Source organism: Lynx canadensis, chromosome C1 (assembly GCF_007474595.2).
Source record: "Lynx canadensis isolate LIC74 chromosome C1, mLynCan4.pri.v2, whole genome shotgun sequence".
In the NCBI taxonomy this organism is placed as follows: domain Eukaryota; kingdom Metazoa; phylum Chordata; class Mammalia; order Carnivora; family Felidae; genus Lynx; species Lynx canadensis.
In genome coordinates, this window is record NC_044310.1 from 150,324,943 (window position 1) to 150,344,590 (window position 19,648).

Genomic DNA, 19,648 nt, shown 5'->3' on the forward strand with positions numbered 1-19,648 from the left:
ACGAATCAGGGTTTTTTGTTGATGAGTTTTAGGAGTTCTCATATAATCTAGATATTGAACTGTGGTATTTTCTCCCATTCTGTAGGTTGTCTTTTTACACTGTTGATAGTATCTTGTGATGCACAAATTTTAAATTTTGCATGAAGTCCATTTATCTGTTTTTTCTTTTACCTGTGCCTTTGGTGTCATATCCAAGAAATCATTGCCAAATCAACATTGTGAAGCTTTTGTCCTTTGTTTTCTTCTGTCATTGTTAGATCTTATATTAGGTCCTTGATCCATTTTGAGTTAAAATTCTTAAGGTGTTAGGTAAAGTTCCAGTTTCGTTCATTTGAATGTGGATATTCAGTTTTCCTAGCACCATTTGTTGAAAACACTGTCCTTTCCCATTGAATTGTCTTAGTACCCTTGTTAAAAATTATTTGACCATATATGTAAGGGTTTATTTCTGGGCTCTCTCGGCTCTTCATTGGTCTGTATGTCTATTTTTTGTGCCAGTACCACACTTTTGATTACTGTAGCTTTGTAATAAGTTTTGCAGTCACGAAGTTTGAGTCCTTCAGAAGGTTTTGTTCTTTTTCAAGATTGACTTGGCTAGTTACCATCCCTTGAGATTCCATATGAATTTTAGGTTGGGTTTTCTATTTCTGCAACAGTCACCATTGGAATTTTGATAGAGATTACATTGAATCTGTAGATTGCTTTGGATAGTCTTGACATTTTAATATGAAGTCTTTAGATCATGGGCTGTGTTTCCCATTTCACATTATTTATTTATGTTCTTTAATTTCTTGCAACAGTGTTTTATAGGTTTCTTCGTAAACTCTTTGATGTCCTTGGTTGATTGCTAAGTATTTTATTCTTTTTGATGTTACTGTAAATGGAATTGCTTTTAGAATTTCTTGTTTCGTTTTGTTTTGTTTTTTAAGTAGGCTCCACACCGAATGTGGGGCTTTAACTCAACCCCAAGATCAAGAGTCCCATGCTCTATTGACTGAGCCCGCCAGGCGTCCTGCTTTTAGAATTTCTTTTTCAGATTGTTCATTGTTCATGATAAAAATCAATGCAACTGATTTTTGTGTGTTGACTGTAGCCTGCTATTTTGTGAATTCATTTATTAGTTCTAATAGTTTTCCATGTGTGTGTGTAATTGTTAGCATTTTCTACATGTAAGAGCATCTTATCTCCAAACAGGGACAATTTTACTTCTTCCTTTCTAGTTTAGATGCCTGTTATTTCTTGCCTAATTTCTTTGGCTAGAACTTCCAGTGCCATGTTGAATAAGTGGTGAAAATAGGCATTCTTGTCTTGTTCCTGATTTTAAAGGAAACACTTTTTGTCTTTTGCCTTGGAGTACTATGTTCACTGTGGGCTTTCAGATACGGCTTTTATCATGTTGAGGTAGTTTCCTTCTATTCCTTGTTTGTTCAGTGTTTTTATTATGAAACGGTGTTGAATTTTGTTAGATGCTTTTTCTTCATCAATTGAAATGATTGTGTGGGCTTTTTTCCCCTTTATTCTGTTCATGTGGTGTATTACATTGGTCAGTTTTCATTTGTTGAACAATCCTAGCATTGCAGGAATAAATCCCACTTGGTCATGTATAGAATAATCCTTTACATATACAGCTAAGTTTTGTTTGCTAGTATTTTGTAGAGGAGTTTTTACCAGTGTTTGTAAGAAATATTGGTCTGTAGGTTTTTGGTTTTGGTTTTGGTTTTTTATAGTTTATTTCGAGAGAGAGCACGAATGAGGGAGTGGGAAAGAGGCAGAGAGAGGCGGGGAGAGAGAGAATTCCAAGCAGACTCTGGGCTGTCAGTGCAGAGCCTGATGTGCAGCTCCATCCCATGAACCGTGAGATCATGATCTGAGCTAAAATCGAGAGCCTGGTGCTCAATTGACTGACCCATCCAGAAGCCCCTGTAGTTTTCTTGTAGTGTCTTTGGCTTTGGTAGCAGGTAATGCTGACCTCATAGAATGAATTAGGAAGATCCCTTCACCAATATTTTTATCCAGATTTTATAATTTGATTTTTTTTAATGTAAATAATCTATCTGGGTGGTGATGTAATGTGATATGGAGAAATAAATTTAGTTCTAAGTGTTTTCAGTAGTGGGATGCTCAGTCGGTTAATTGTCTGACTCTTGGTTTTGGTTCAGGTTATGATCTCATGGATCATGGGTTCAAGCCCTGCATCAGGCTCTGTGATGCTGGTACAGAGCCTGCTTGGGATTCTCTCTCTCTCTCTCTCTCTCTCTCTCTCTGTGTCTCTCTCTGTCTCTCTCTCTGTCTCTCTCTCTCCCTCCCCCCTCCCTCCCTCCCTGTCTTCCTCTCTCCCTCCCCCCTCCCTCCCTCCCTGTCTTCCTCTCTCTCTCCCCCCCCCGCCCCACCCCTGCTCCCTCTCAAAATAAACTTTAAAAAAAATGTTTTCAATATTAAATAATTAAAAAGTAAAATACAATATGTTCAATTCTGTGGCGATAATTTTGTAATCTAACTGGAGCAATATAATACCAGATAACGTAAATTTATTAATACCACTGAAAAAGTTACAACAATTGGCTTCAAAATCAGCTTTAGAGCCAAATATTTAATAGTGAACTCTTCCAAAATTTTAAGACATAGACAATTTAGGATATACAATTGATCCTTGAACAGTATGGGTTTGAACTTACACAGGTCCACTTACATACACAGAGTTTTTCCAATAAATACAGTACAGTAGTGTAAATATATTTTCTCAATAACCTTTTCTCTATTATAAGAGTAAAGTATATAGTCCATATAACATACAAGATATGGGTTAATTAATTGTTTATATTATCAATAAGGCTTCTGGTCAACAGTGGGATATTAAGTTTGGGGGGGGGAGTAAAAAAATTATATGTGGATTTTTGAGTGCATGGGAAATTGGTACCCTTAACCCCCTGTGTTCAAGAGTCAACTGTATTAATATTACCAGAACACAGAAAGTAGGAAAGTGTAAAATTTCACAAGTACTTTATAAATCTAACATAATGATATCAAAAGCTGACAAATTTAACAGAAAAAAAGAAAATTCCCAGGTCACATGGGTGGCTCGGTTAAGCATCCAACTCTTGATTTCAGCTCAGGTCATAGTCTCATGGTTTGTGGTGTCGAGCCCCATCTCTGGCTCCATGCTGTCAGTAGAGCCTGGTTGGGATCTCCCTCTCCCTGCCCCTCCCCTGCTTACTCTTTCTCTCTCAAAATAAAGAAATAAACTTTAAAAAAATAGAAGGAAAATGCCCAACTGGTCTCTAGTCTCACTTATAAACAGGGAAACAAAAACTAAAAAAAAAAAAAAAAAAATGTAAATCACGTCAACTGTTTATCCCAGGAGTAGAAAGTTGATTTAATACTGGGAAATCTATTACTGTAGTGCATTGCTGGACAAAGGCAAGCCGAGTAAAACATAGTGGCCATTATGGCTGTGTTTACAAAAAGAAATACAGATATGTCACTGACTGACAAATCTTTCCAGTCCTTTGTTTCGTTTTAATTTTTATTTGTAAGTAGTATATCCATGAATTTCCAATTTAAACATTATGAGAGGCTTTTGACAAGGGACTTTAATTCATTTATATTTTTTCATAGCCAGTATATTTGATCTTATATTTACTGTTTTTATTTTGTTCCCTTCTTGGTTCCCTACTGTTTTGTTTTATTTTATTGTCAGTGTTGTATCTGCTTTTCTTCCTCCAGTGATTTTATAAGGTGTACATTCAGTTTTAATGTTTATTGTGGTTATTTTAAGGTTGTTCAGAAGACTTTTTAATCCATATTTCTTTGGTAGTCAAAATCACTTAAACAGATTCCTTTTTCTTTTTCCCCTCATATTTGTGAAACAGAATTTTGTACATTTCATTTCTTTCCACTGCCCTGTATAGTTACTTGGACAGTATCTGTGGTTTGGAACCTGTTTTTTGTTTTTGTTTTTGTTTTTATGTCTATATGTATTTTTAACTACTCTCAGTAATCTTAACAGATTTTTTTAATGTAATGGCTTTTCCACTTTTAAGGTTTTAATTTTAATTTGTGGTGTCTCAAGTGAATGATTTATTCAAGAAATTCTTTGAAGAAGGATACATGGAATTATATTTTCCGAGTCTTTGTGTATTTAGTAACATATTTGTGGGTCTAAAGACATTTTTAAAATATAAAATTTCTGACTCACATTGTTTTTCTATTAAAACTTGGGAACTTCCTTTTATTGTTTTCTGCTACTTAATGTTGCAGAGAAATATCCAAAGTCAACCTGAGTTGCATTTTTTCATAAGGTTAGTTTTTCTACCTTCATGTTTTTAGATATTTTGCTTTTATCCTTGTAGTTAAGATTTACCTAAGACTTTTCAAGGTATAATAGTTTCTTCGCTGCTTATTGCCTGACATTTAGTGATCTAAAAGTTGAAATTTTTTCTTTTTCATTCAGGAAAATTTTTCAGCCTTACTGTTACTTATTGATCTTTTCTATTTCTTGTTTTATCGTCAGGAACAACCATATTTCTTAGCTTACAGCTCCTTTGTCCTCTCTTATCATTATATTTCTTGTAGTTTTCATCTCTTACTTTTTATTTTACATTCTGAGCTATCTTTTTTGTGTTCTGTATCAGTGAGTTAAACTTGTCATGTTTATTTTTACCCTTGTTTCCTCCAGTGCAATTTTAGTTCTTAATTATTTTTCACCTTTTCATCTTGGATGTCCTTGAACTTTCTATTTCAAAGTTAGGAAAGCTTCTTGTATTCTACTGATGCCAAATAATTTTCTAAAATTTTGTTTAGGAGTCCTATTTTTAGATGTCTTTCCTCTCTTTGAATAGCGAGGATGCTATTCCTTGGGAGTGTTTGCTAAAAGACAATGTAGGTATATTGTCCATAGCCCCACATTTTTCTTTTTTTTCTTTTTTTTTTAATTTTTTTTTTTCAACGTTTATTTATTTTTCTTGGGACAGAGAGAGACAGAGCATGAACGGGGGAGGGGCAGAGAGAGAGGGAGACACAGAATCGGAAACAGGCTCCAGGCTCTGAGCCATCAGCCCAGAGCCCGACGCGGGGCTCGAACTCACGGACCGCGAGATCGTGACCTGGCTGAAGTCGGACGCTTAACCGACTGCGCCACCCAGGCGCCCCATACCGTTGTACAGGTCCTTATACAAATCTCTTAGCTCAGTTTCCAGGGTCTTGAATTGGGTTTTCTTCTTTGCCTGATTGTACATTCTTCTGGACAGGTGAGCATGTGGGAAAATGATAGCCTCAGATATTCACAGCTGCCAGAGATCCTTAACAGCTGTCCCATAGACAGTATATTCCATGGGTTACTCTTTTTTTTTTTTTTTTTTAAGAATGCAGTTCAGGGGTGCCTGGCTTGCTCAGTGGGAAGAGCACATAACTCTTGATCTTGACTCTTGATCTCAGGATGGTGAGTTCAAGCTCTATGTTGGGTGTAGAGATTACTTTAAAAAAAAAAAAAAGCAGTTCACTACTTCTTTTCTACTTCTTGCCAAGTTTTTTTTTTTTTTTCCTAAGAAATTTAGTCACTGACTAGATCAAGAAACAGAATAGTAGCGGAGTGAGAAGAGTAACAGGAAATAATCACTGACTACTGTCTCAAAAAATATCTCCCATCCAGTAGAGAAAAAGCTGCATGGTTTTCTGTTAGTATGTTTCTGAACCAGAAGAAAATAGTGAAAGAGGGGGTAATGGTCTTTATATCTACTTGCTTATGGCTGTGCTCTTTCAGAGAGTAATTAGTGGGTATTTTTCATTTCTGTTGCATTGGCTTGCAGTACCTTAGTTTATTTATTCATTCATTTTTTCAACCAGTACTTACTAAGTTCTTATGATGTGCTAGGCCCTCTGCTGTGTACTGGTTATGTAAATGTTAAACAAATTAAAGTTGGTTTTTTAATTGATAGCAGGGGTAGTTTCTGGGTTTTGTCAATAATATATTTTGGTGATGGTGTGATGTTTTATTTCCCTGTTCCTTTTTTTCTTAATCATCTCTGGCAAGTTAAGAAGGACTGTATTAAAAGGAAAAAAAAAAAAAAGTCGTGTCTGGGTGGCTCAGTCCGTTAAGTGCCTGACTCTTGATTTTTGGCTCAGGTCGTGATCTCACTATTTGTGGGATTCAGCCCCATATCCACCTCTGGGCTGACAGCGGACAGCGTGGAGCCTGCTTGGGATTCTCTCTCCCTCCTCTCTGCCTTTCCCCTGCTCACACCCTGTGTCTCCCACATCAGATAAATAAGTGAATAAACAAACAAACAAACATTAAACAGAAAAACTGTAGCCTAGATACCAGTTTAAATTCTTTTTCTCCATATGAAATTTTAAGTTGCTCTGGATTCAGGAAATAATTTCTATGAATACAATTTCGATGAATACTTCCCTAAGACCTCTCATCATGGCTAACTTACTACTGTTCTCACTTTTTTTTTCTTAAACTTTCTTTACTTTCTTAGATGAATAAATCATATCAATAAAATTATCATGTTTTATATGATGATCTCAACAAATGTTTTGGCATGACAGCACTTCAGCTTAAGAGTTTTCATTCTGAAAGAGACTCCTATCTATTTGAAAGGCAAGCAGTAAACCTGCATTAGGTGATAATAGATGAATTCGTTTTGGGTTTTAAGTTTATTTTCTGGCATTTATTATTAAAAATAAGGTTTAAAAAAAATTTTTTTTAACGTTTATTTATTTTTGAGACAGAGAGAGAGCATGAACGGGGGGAGGGTCAGAGAGAGAGAGGGAGACACAGAATCCGAAACAGGCTCCAGGCTCTGAGCTGTCAGCACAGAGCCTGACGTGGGGCTTGAACTCATGAACCGCGAGATCATGACCTGAGCCGAAGTTGGACGCCTAACCTACTGAGCCACCCAGGCGCCCCAAAAATAAGATTTTTAATAATTTTATTATTAAAACAGTTAAGTGTCTGACTCTTGATTTCAGCTCAGATCATGATCTCATTGTTTGTGAGTTGAGCCCCAAGTGGCTCCTCACTGACTGGGCTCCTCACTGACTGCATGGTACCTGTTTGGGATTCTCTCTCTCCCTCCCTCTCCCTCTCCCTCTCCCTCTCCCTCTCCCTCTCCCTCTCCCTCCCCCTCCCCCTCCCCCTCCCCCTCCCCCTCCCCCTCCCCCTCCCCCTCTCCCTCTCTCTCTCCCTCCCCCGCTCGCATGCACACACATGCACATGAGGTCTCTCTTTCAAATAAATACTTTAAAGAAAATTAGAGGCATTTGATTTTTCTCACCCCTTTCTACATAAAAAAACAAATAATTTTTGTATGTGGTTTTTATACTTAGAGAAAATATACATAGAACTTTATGCTTCTGGCAAATATTATGAGCTTTTAAACAAAACCAAAAAATAAAAATTGAAAAATCAGAGCATTTAGCAAATAGACAAGAAGCACAAAATACACATAGACCTACAAGTCTGAAATGTAACAAGTGAAGTAATTGTTTAATTTTAGTAAGTAAACCCATAAAAGCAAGATAGAATATTGATTTATAATTGGATAGCTAACATGTTTGTTCTCCGAATGTTAGAGTCAAAAGAGGCTTGTTACTTTTGATAAAGAAGACACAATCCTTAGGGAGAGCATAATGTGTCCCTTAACCTGTGGTAAGATTAATGGTAACATTTGTTTTAAAGATAGTAGTCCCGATTTAAAAGTATTTTCATATTAGCTACAGCAGTCTCAACCAGTTTGTTCACACCTGGTGCACTTGTGTTAAATTTGTTGTATTGGGGAGGGGAATAACTTCATCAGGTGGAGTGCATAGTATGTTGTTCACAGCTCTTTCACCTAGGGATTAGAAATCTTCTGTCCCCTATCCCCAACTACATCTACGTATCTGCAGAGATCCCATAGCCCTAAATGTACATGCTGTCCGTAGCTGAAAATCAGTCTCAGATTGTGGTAAGAAACATGGCTAATTGGTGCATGGTAGTCATTTTGTAGCAGAGGTAGATACGCATTGCTGGAAGATTTAAGCTTTATGTCCATTGGACACTTGCCTGAGTACTAAGTTTGTTTTATTTTGCCAGCAGGTTTGATATTTGCAAAGTTGTTTTGATTATTTGTGTTGTCCCCGACTAAAAGGATACTTGACATATTTCCCCAAAACTCTTAAAAACAATCAAGTTTAGGGGCGCCTGGGTGGCGCAGTCGGTTAAGCGTCCGACTTCAGCCAGGTCACGATCTTGCGGTCCGTGAGTTCGAGCCCCGCGTCAGGCTCTGGGCTGATGGCTCGGAGCCTGGAGCCTGTTTCCGATTCTGTGTCTCCCTCTGTCTCTGCCCCTCCCCCGTTCATGCTCTGTCTCTCTCTGTCCCAAAAATAAATAAAAACGTTGAAAAAAAATTAAAAAAAAAAATTAAAAAAAAAACAATCAAGTTTATATAACATGTAACTAATTTTAAACTCATAAACTGTGTGTTTATAATAATTGATGTGCTTATTTCTAGGGGCCACCCACAGATGCTCCTGCAGTGGACACAGCAGAGCAAGTATATATTTCTTCCCTTGCACTGTTAAAAGTAAGTATTGAAAATTACTTGCTTTAGAGAGCTTTATTGCTTTCACTCTCTTTTAGTTGGGAATACTTGTTAATGTTAATCCTCAAACGGAAGCTGTTGTTCTAGGTACATCTATAATAAGAGTGTTTTTATTTCTACTGAAGCAAAATTAGGTTATTAAAAAAATAAAAAGGACCAAAGATTTTAAAGCTTCGTATCTACCTATGTTCTCTTCACAGATGTTAAAGCATGGTCGTGCTGGAGTTCCAATGGAAGTTATGGGTCTTATGCTTGGAGAATTTGTTGATGATTACACCGTCAGAGTGATTGATGTGTTTGCTATGCCACAGTCAGGAACAGTGAGTACTTTTTATGGTTGCCTGCTGTAAGTAAATGTGTTTCTTTTCTCTTTCCTTTTCCTATGCAAAATCACTTTCATCATATTATATTTTCTCTTCCTGATAGGAAAAATCCATCATAAGATTAATGATAGAAATATCTAGATTGTATTGAATTAAATCATTCATCTTTTGAATGCATCATGAATTCCCTGTAGGTCCACAAACTGAAGGATGCTAGCATTAAATCCCTTTACTCATACTTTCAGCTTTAACTAGCATAGCATCCTAGATTTATGTTAATTGCTAAAATAGTAGGGTATTAATTGAACACTTCAGATTTTAGAGACTCTCTTAGACTTAATTCAGATACATTATCTAGTCCTCATGTTTTGTTCCTATTGTTTTGAAATATGGTCCCTTTTTTTATAGATGGTGATAAATGACTCTTAAGCTTTTCCTATTCAAAATGTTAAATTTAATGAAACCAAAAAACTATGGCAAACTTTAGTTCTTTTGCCCAGGTATGGTAATTTCTTTATAGAGGAAGCATATACTACATACAAACTTTGGAAGTCATCTACTTTATCTTTTTAGAATACATTGTATTATTCTCTCTGGAAGCTTTTTATTTTGTTTTGGTATTTTATGTAATGCATTGGATTTGTGTGGCCAAAAAACAGTAACTCTTCTACCTTTCGTACAAAAAACTGTACATATATCCTTCTCATCTGTTTGCCTAGAAAAATATAACGTATATTTTTTTGATGGATTTTTTCCCCTAATATTCAACATTTCTCTTATCGAGCTTTGTAAAATATCTGGATTAAAGAGATTGTTGTCATACAGCTGTTTGCTCTGTTTGAGACTCTTAACTGTAAGTATTCTTCAACAAAGTAGATAATAGAGAAAACCAAGTTCTATTTTTAAATAGTGTAATATATACATTTTATAGACGGTTTAGAGTAGTTATTACAGATTGTAGTGTGTTTGTAAATGATGCAAAATATAGAAAAATACACAAATTCTTCTCCAAATAGACAAGTTTGTTGAGGTAAATTAATTTAGATCTGCTGATTTTGTCCACCTGGCTATCCCTTGTCTTTATTTTGTACAATTGGATATAGAGAGATATGCTGCATATTAACTAAAAATTTAGATTTATGTCTTAGGCTGTTGTTACTTGTATTTATCTTTTCATGTCAGAATTTGAAAAGCATAACAAAATTAACTAGTATTTCTGTTATATGTGGTCTCTATCAATTATAATAAAGAGTTCTTAAGTTTTAATATCATTTCCTTCTAAATGTTTGTTTGACAGTTTGAAATAGAAGATTTTGATCTTTGTGTTCATTCTATGTAGTAGATTACAAAGGTTTTCTTCTGGCCCAAGAGTTAACAAACTTGCTGTAAAAACATGTTTCTGTCTCCTACTCTTATGATTTTTTTTTTTTTAATTTTTAAACCCCCTTTAAAAATGTTCAAAACAAAACAACTACAACAACAACAAAAAACACCTATAGGCAACCTATGCCTATAGGCATACCCCTGTTCTTGAGGATGCTTTCTCTATTAAGATTCAAAATATCGGGGCGCCTGGGTGGCTCAGTCGGTTGGGTGTCCGATTTTGGCTCAAGTCATGATCTCACAGTCCGTGAGTTCGAGCCCCGCGTCGGGCTCTGTGCTGACAACTCAGAGCCTGGAGCCTGTTTCGGGTTCTGTGTCTCCCACTCTCTCTCTGACCTTCCCCCATTCATGCTGTCTCTCTCTCAAAAATAAACGTTAAAAAAATAAAAAAAAAAAAGATTCAAAATATCATTTGTTCTGGTGGGAAGGAAGTGCTTAAATATTAACTGCTTTATTGAGATAGATTAAATTCCTGATGTTAGAAGAAAACCTTATAACCTAGGAGTTATAATGGCAGTGATCTATCACTGGAGAGATGACATGATTGCCTTTAATTCTTCCATGTTCTAAAAATCTTTTGAACTAGCAAGACAATGCAGCATTTAAAAGACTTGGTTTTAGGTCTCTAATGAAGAATTATTTGTGATTGCTTTTATATTTGAGATGGTATTCAAAAGTATATATTTGCCTCCAAGCACTTAATCTACCAAGTAGTTTTTACTGAAGCACTCACTCAGCTTCCTCCTCTCCCAGCCCACCCTGCAAAACAAAAACAACTCTGGGAAATTCATAAACTGTTATCCTTCTTCAGAGTATTTATATTGCTGAGGAACAAAAAGTCTTTAGGTTATTGATTATTATAATAGCTGAATAGTTGTAGAACTTTGGATGGGATGGAAGGGATATAATGCTAATCAGGCATCAGAGATGGCATTTGGAACTATGCTTGCCAAGATAGGTCTAGCCAAAAATAGTTGGTTCAGTCATTTGGTATTTCTGGTGTGTGTGTGTGTGTGTGTGTGTGTGTGTGGTGTGTGTGCATAGCCATGGCCATAAACTCTTAAAGGATCCCCAAAACTTAACTCATTAGCTAACAGCAGTTTGGTAAATGGCAATTTTAGAAGCTTTATTAAAGTATGGCTGATAATTGAATGACATAAATGGGAATCAATTATGAGTATCCATGCCTATAAAATTATTTTGGCATCCCAAAATAATATACATAGGGGTTTTTGGGTTTTTGTTTGTTTTTTTTTTTTTTTGGTAGCTTTTGTTCATTTAGATTGTTAAAAAAAAAAAAGTTTCTGGGTATTTATTCACAGTTCTAAAAGCTAGTTATTTTTCTTTTTGTCTAACCCAGGGTGTCAGTGTGGAGGCAGTTGATCCAGTGTTCCAAGCCAAAATGTTAGATATGTTGAAGCAGACAGGAAGGTAAGTATTCTAACTAATTTTATAAAGGAATAATGGGAAGTAGTTTTAGAAATGTGTTTCAAAAATCTGGATGTTTATGACTATCATACCTGGAAAGAAAAAAGCCATGTACTTAATGTAAATTATCACTGTCAGTCCTGTGTACTACCTATCTAGTATCTCTTTCTTCTAGAATCAGAGAAATTTGCCAATGAGAAGACTGCCTCATGTTAAAATTCTCAACCATCACATAGTAAGCTTGGGCTGCAGCTTCCCTGTTCAGTATATGGAGTTACTGTCTGGTCATTTATAATTGAAAGAGCTTGTATGTTCCATATATTGGAGAGTTGGGACTAAATAAGATTCTGGCTATTTAATTATATTAGGCATATGATTTTTAAAGACAGAGAAAGTAGAATTTAGATATTTTTCAAGTTTTTCCCTAGATTAAATCTCTCAATAGTTGTCATTCTCTTGCTCAAATTCTTCTACTGTGGAAGAAACTTCAAAATTAATGTTAGCAAAAGGCTCAGCAGCTGAGCAGAACAGTGCAAATTGGTTTTTGACTGAGTTCCTAGTTCTACTGCTGGTTTAATTGATATTTAATCCTTTCACAACAGTGGATCCTGGTGTCCATTGTTAACAATGTACTCTGCCTGGAAAATCCTATTCCCAGAGCTAAGGAGTTAAAGAGTAGATATTTACTTGAATGCTGAAAGGGTAAAAACTGGCTCAGAGAAAGTGTGGTAACAAGGTGAAAAACTGAAAGCCGTATCTACCACTGCTAATGTGCATCTCTTAATGATAGCACTCCTTTGTCATGCTTATTCATTTCCATGTTTTCTGGATAATATGGTGTATGATTTCAATGTTTCTAATGGTGCTTTTTCACACCTGTGTGTTTTTCATCTCTTCTTCATTTATACCCTGTTAGTGTGTTGTTTCTTTTCATAGCATACATGTGTATTACTTGTTCTGTTCTGAACTGCTGAATGCCCTCTTTGTTTCAGGCCTGAGATGGTTGTTGGTTGGTATCACAGTCACCCTGGCTTTGGTTGTTGGCTTTCTGGTGTGGATATCAACACTCAGCAGAGCTTTGAAGCCTTGTCGGAGAGAGCTGTGGCAGTGGTTGTGGATCCCATTCAGAGTGTAAAAGGAAAGGTAGAGTAGATTCTATCTTTATTAGCACCTACTGCCACATTCTGTTTACAGATACATTAGATTAAAATTTCTTTTGTTTAGAGCAGGATTTGTACACACACAGAAAAAAAAAAACAAAAACCCTGACTGTGTATTTAAAAACACAAACAAAAAACTGTACAAGTCGAAAAATGTGTCTTGGTATAATTAGCAATATAACTATTTGGAGATTTGTTTCTACTTTAATCAGCTAAAATTGTCTAATCATAAATGTTTATTTTTAAATTTAATTTTATTTCATAGATTTAAGAACATTAAACCACATAAAAGCCTGCTATGCACATTTTATTATTATTTTAGTAAACATTGTTTTATCTTCCTTTATTTTAAAATGGTGAATTTGGGATTGGCACAACATTTTATGTCTCTAGTTAAAGACTCTCTGTTTTGCAGACATTGTATAGAACATATTCTGGAGTTGGATGTTCCAAATGTTTTAGACAATGAAAACTTGACCCAAAGACTTGGTATCAGCCATTCGCATTTTTGGAGTGAGGACGCAGATGAATGATTAAATATGCTAAATGATTCAGAAAAGAGATTAACTTGCAAAGCATATTGGGTTATAGTTGTTCTTTGTTGAAATCTTTTGTTCTTGTTTAGTTCTTTTTTTTCCCCCCTTCGTTCTCTCTCTCTTTCTTTCTTTTTTTTATTTCTTTCTTTCTAGCCCCATATGCCATTTTCCTATTTCCTGCCTCATGACAGCAGGGAGCAGCTCTATTATCACCTTCACAGAGCTGTCTGCAAATGTGAGAGGCAATTCGATTTTGCTCAACCACAGGGAGAGTGGATTAGAAAAACTACAGAACATACAGAAATTGGCTAGGTGGTTACTGCTTTAAAATACTGCTGAGGTGTCTTGTTTGAGCATGTACTTCCATTGTAGTGTAGAATAATTGTTAAAATCACAATACATTTATGGAATCCTTTTTATGCAGCTTTTAGAAATAATTTTTAGAGCACTTAAAAATAAATATTAGCTTGCTATCTATCAGACCTGGAATTTGCTACTATTGCAGATTACATTTATATCTGCTCACCAGCTCAAACAAACTAAATATGGCTATTAAACGTGGAGTTTTTATCTGTTTTGAATTTGAAGTTGAACACTTTCTGACATCCTATCATTATGACGAATAAAAATTGAGGTCTTCCCTAAATCATGATCCTATTAGATGTGATTTAGTTTTTCAGAGGTGGAAACTAGCCACAAAAACAATAATAATAGAAACCAATGTAGTAGATAATTCAAAGAGGATCACTTCTGATGCTTGCTGTATACCTGTATTTCAGTTTATTCTTTTTAAAACTATATTGTTACTTAACTAATACAGATAAAAGGAGTTAAATCCTTGAATTTTGTTAGTTTTATGAATTAAAATACAGTATGATACTTCCCAAAGTTTAATTCTCTGATACGGTACCTTTTTAATAACTCACAATTAACTCATTTAAGTAATAATTATTATTTTAGAAATATAACAGTTATCCAGTTAAGTACCCCCACCACAATATTTACAAAAGATAATTGAAGCTTAATTTTAAGTATAATTAGAGTTCTGTCTTGTTTATAGTATCTTGATGTCAGTTTTAGTTTCTAAACCTAGTTTAGGTATTATATAACATTGGTATTTGCATTGTTTATTTCTGATTAATCATAATTCATTTTAAAAGAATGACTTTCATTAAAACACTTGCATGACAGGACTGTTGTCGTATGGTAAATGTAGTTATTTTTTCAAAATAATATATCTAAAATTACTTTATAAAATCATATGTATCATTGTCTAGTTTTACATGTCATAAAAAATATTTTTGAAAAATAGAGTATAAGTATCTGTCATCGATGATTCACATCACTTCTTGCACCCAACATAGATTTGTATAGTTAATATTACCTGAAATAAGGATCCAGTTCTTTCTCAATAGTGTAACTTCATCTGTAGGATGTCTGAGTTTGGTTATAATTTATGGTTCTTTTAGTGTCAAGACTTCTCAAAACTGTAAGCCAAACTTACGTATATAAACTTAAAAAAAAACAAGAGTAACATAGGATTCTCCCTCTCCCCTTCCCTGCATGTGATTTATCAAAGCTGTCAAAATATTTAGCAAAACAATGATTAGATCAAGAGTTAAAATGACAATCTATATATAAATTATTCACATTGAGTCTCTGTTCACTTAATACCTCTTTCCTGTATATTTTATATTTTCATTTTCATAAATCCCAATATTATCTGTTTTTGAGTGATGAGGTAATTACTAATTCTTTGTAGTCTCATTAATTCATAATGTTTGATTTCCTTTTATAGTGACTTGACTGTATATTTATGGAATTATTGCTGTGTGCCAGGTATTGTGGTGATAAATTTTCAACTTGTCTCATGTATTCTTTAGTAATTCTGGGGATACAGGCAGTATTATTAATCCATTTTATCAATGAAAAGGTAAAAAAAAAATTAGGGTCAAAGAGATTACCCAAAATCATAGCATTATTTTTTAATTTTTATTTTGTAATGTCTATTTTTGAGAGAGAGAGAGAGAGAAAGAGAGTGCAAGTGGGGGGTGGGGGCAGAGAGAGAGATAGAGAGAGAGAGAGGGAGATACAGAATCCAAAATAGCTGTCAGCACAGCTCTGAGCTGTTAGCACAGAGCCTAACGCAGGGCTCGAACTCACGAACTGTGAGTTCATGACCTGAGCTGAAGTCAGATACTTAACCAACTGAGCCACCCAGGCACCCCCAAAATCATAGCATTATTAAGCAGCAGAACAAGGATACAAATCAGGTCTATAAAATTTCAGAGCTCAAACTGTTTTAATGGCTCTTTAATATTAGACAGTTATGAACTATATAATTAGAGTAACACAGAATTGGAAAATGAGTACCAGAGGTCATTACCACACCCTTTCTTAACTTATTTGGATAGGTATCACTTCCCTCAGTGTAAGTCAGGGTAAGGGGCTACACATTTTGTCTAAGTTCTCAATAGTTCCCTATACTATTTATAGTAGTTATTTATTAATTGATTTTTCTTATACAGTATTCTGTTAATTAAAAAAAAAAAAAGACAATTTAGACAGACCTGTTCCTGTCAGCTTTTGCGACATCCCTAGGGCCAAACATTGAGACCTACGTAAATAATAAAATACACTATATGATAAAGAATCCACAGTATTCTGTATATTATGTAATCCTGTAAATGTTTAAAAATGATACAGGTAGAAAATGTTAATAACATGCATAATTTAAATGGAGAGTAAGCTATAGAAATTACTGGTGAGTCTCACTCTAAACTTCTCAGTGAAATAGTTAAAAATCTGTTTTAGTTTATTTGTAAAATACGCATATTCAGATATTCTAAACTTCAGTTCTCAAGTAATAAAGTGACAGCCTCTTGCTTAAAGTTTTGTTGTCTTGAATATATAGCCCACAACTGGACTTGATCCAGCAGCAAATTTCGAAGTTGTAACATGATTATACTGCGTCCTTAGGGCAAAAAGAATGATCACTGTACAAAATCATAAAACTACCATGCAACTATTACTTCTTTTGAGAACCTATTTCCTTATCACAATTCCTATCAGTAAAAATGTTCAGATGTTACCTGCTGTTAACAATCTCCATGTTTTGTTTCCTATTTTGAAAACAGTAAAAGAGAAAAAAAAACCCTCATAACCCTTTAGTCCGTATAAATCTTCACACTGGCTGGGTTTTCTTGAGAAATTTCTGTTTATTCTGATCAGAAATCCTGTTTATCAGCAGGGATTTCTTAAGTACATCTGATGTGCCTGTGTGCTAATGATTCTAAAAAATGTCTTTTTGTGAAGATAAGTCATATACATTTAGTGTCACTAGTGAGCCAGATAACATTCTGCCAATTATATGCTTGATAACCCTATGTTGCATACTGGTAGAATACAAATTATACTGATACTGCTTTGTTTCTGTAACTAAGTATTAAGGTGGTTGCTAGAGAGAAATAATCCAGCAGATACTTATTTGGAACCTTGTATGTGCCAATATGCAATAAAGTAGTACTTGCATAGCAAACATAGTAAATGGAAATTAAATTAGAAAGAAATTGGTATGGGTGCACAAAGTAAATGAAGCTTGGACTGAGTCTTGATAGCACATTACTCAGAAAAGATAAGTTTGTACCTTCTGGAGGAGAATGTAGAAACAGTTCTATTCCAGATTGTATACCTAGCCTCTTTGTTCATGCTTTTTCACGGATACGTTAGAATGTAAAATGAACAGTTTTTGATGATGTTGTTTTTAGTCAGCATTTTATAAAAAAGATAGGACTTTGAAGAATAAATGCAAATATTGGAGGAAAGAATTAAGGAATGAACATAAGAGCTTACCTTTTATTTTCAAGAGATTTAGAAGGTTTTGTCTTTTTCAGGGTAAGGAGGGCAAATATTTTACTTATCCAGAAATTTTGTATTAGAAGTTTTAAGATGGTGGAGATTTTAAACTACTCAAAAATAATTTTGTTTTAGCGTTTTCTTCTTATTGTCATAAAGGCAAGGCATAGAGTAATGAAGAGCATGGGCTTTGGGATCAGGCCTGCATTCGAATCCCATTTTTATCTCTTTATCTCCTCTCTGTAGTATGACTTTGAGCAAGTTGCCGAATCTAGAACTTCAGTTTTCTCATCTATAAAACAGGGGTTTTGGTACCTGTCTCATAGTATTATGAAATGATCTATGTAATGAGTAGGGTGTGCATGCCATACAGGAGATGTGCAGTAAGTGACATTATATTCTGAAGGTTAAAATAATTGGTACTTTTTAAAGAGATTTACAACTAGCATATTTAAAAATATGGAATGTGAATATTTCTGACAATCTTTTAAGAACAAGTCTATACATTAACTGACTTGCTCATTTTAAGAAGATGAAGGCAATGACTACAAAAGAAATGGAAACTTCCCCTGTATTTTGTATTTCTTAATTTAAGAATACTTAATCAGCTGATTCTTTTATTGAGCAGTTACTATTTTTCTGACATATTTCTCTAGGACATTCTGATGAAGAGAAAAATAATTACATTAAAATTCTGGCCTTTGAAATGCAGTCAGACTTTCAAGTGATTAATGTATTGCACCCAAAATTGTTTTGTTCATCTGCCTACGTATTATCTTCCCTACAAGATTGGGGCCTCTTTCAATGGGGAAATGTTTTCATATCTGGGAATTTATGTAGTGTCTTGGAAAAAAAAATCATTTTCTTCATAAATGTTTATAAAATAAAATCAAAGAATGAATGTGTCAGTGGTCAGCCAGCCATTACCAGTTTTGGCTTTTAGCATACAAAAAACTGGCTAATTTTATGAGGTTTAGTAATTTTTATGTTATTGGTTACAGAGTCATTTATTAAATAAGTGAAATGTGGGATTGATAAGGTCAGTGAGCCAGTTCATAGATATTAGCCTTGATGAGTATGAACTTTGTGTAATGTAATCAGAGCTAGAGTTCATGTGTAACATGCTATTTGCCTTCTAAAGATAGTGAAAGATACGCAGAACACCTGTTATTCATAAGTTGTTTGTTTGCTTGTTTTTTATCGGTATCCCATAAGGGTCAGTTTGGGCTGGATAGTCCTAATCTCAGATTGTATACACACACACACACACACACACACACACACACACACACACACACACCTTCATCTAGTTTTCCAGATTGCAAGAGAAAAATAGAAAATAGGACACATAAAAATTCTATTTCTACTCCTAATATAGCTCTGTGAGCATACCCATCCAACTCTTGGAACAAGTTTAGTTACTATATTATCTTTTGTTTGCTTCCTGTTTTACACTCTTATTATCAATTTGAAGTTTTATAGAATTCTCAGATTTAATTTGTGAGACTACCTAAGAAATTATAGGTGCTAATGTGCCTACAGTATTCCCGATAGACAAGCTTAATAGTTTACAATATTTATTTAGCTGATATAATCAGAAATTGTCAGCTACGAATGTTAAAGCAATTTTATGTTTAAAATTCTAAGAAACATAAATCTTATATAGAACTAACAGTTCTTAGTATAGTTCTTTTAGTTTATAGTTCCTGTATTAATAATGTAGTCTCTGACCTACTTTATTATTGTTTAGTACTTATTATGCATTTTGGATGATATAAATCCACTTCAAATCAAGCTGTTTCAGTAAAGGTATAGGAGAACCTTTAAAACTCTTTCCATTATCTGTAAGAATATTATTTATTGACTTTTGATTCTTGAATACTTTTCTTCCCCCACTCTAAAGATCCTTGGTCATTGATTTAACAGGTACTTCCTGATCACTACTGTGTCCCAGGCATACACTGGAGACATAGAGAAGAACAAGATCTATCCCGTTATTAATTCCAGTATTGTGCCAGCAAATGGAAATCATAACTTTGTAGGGGAAGCTTTTCCATAACCCATATATATAGTAATTGTTTAAGATCATACTGAAATGATTTGACATTAGCCCTTGTTAATTGTGAGGATGTTTCTGTACCCGGGACTTAGTTTTAATAGATTTAATATGTTCTTATCATTGGGGGTAGATACTTTTGTAGGTCATAGTTGATTCCTGAATGATTATTCTTAGATGACTAGGAAGCTAATTAATAGATGCCCAGTGCCACTTCTTACATTCCAAATTGCTTTACTGTATGCAGTTTTTATTCCAAACATAGGTCAGTACTTGGTGATGTTTGGGTTTTTTGGTTCAGTATGTCATGGAAGAGTACTTT

General features: G+C 34.6%; 1 protein-coding gene across 1 annotated transcript in view; it reads left to right on the forward strand.

Annotated features, from left to right (window-relative positions):
* Nucleotides 1–19,648, forward strand: part of PSMD14 (proteasome 26S subunit, non-ATPase 14) — a 100,690-nt gene that overhangs the window by 46,527 nt on the left and 34,515 nt on the right. The window contains exons 4-7 of the mRNA XM_030325206.2: nt 8,496–8,567; nt 8,786–8,905; nt 11,652–11,722; nt 12,712–12,862. Of these exons, the coding sequence (XP_030181066.1) occupies nt 8,496–8,567; nt 8,786–8,905; nt 11,652–11,722; nt 12,712–12,862 (414 nt within the window). The remainder of the gene's footprint in view (nt 1–8,495; nt 8,568–8,785; nt 8,906–11,651; nt 11,723–12,711; nt 12,863–19,648) is intronic.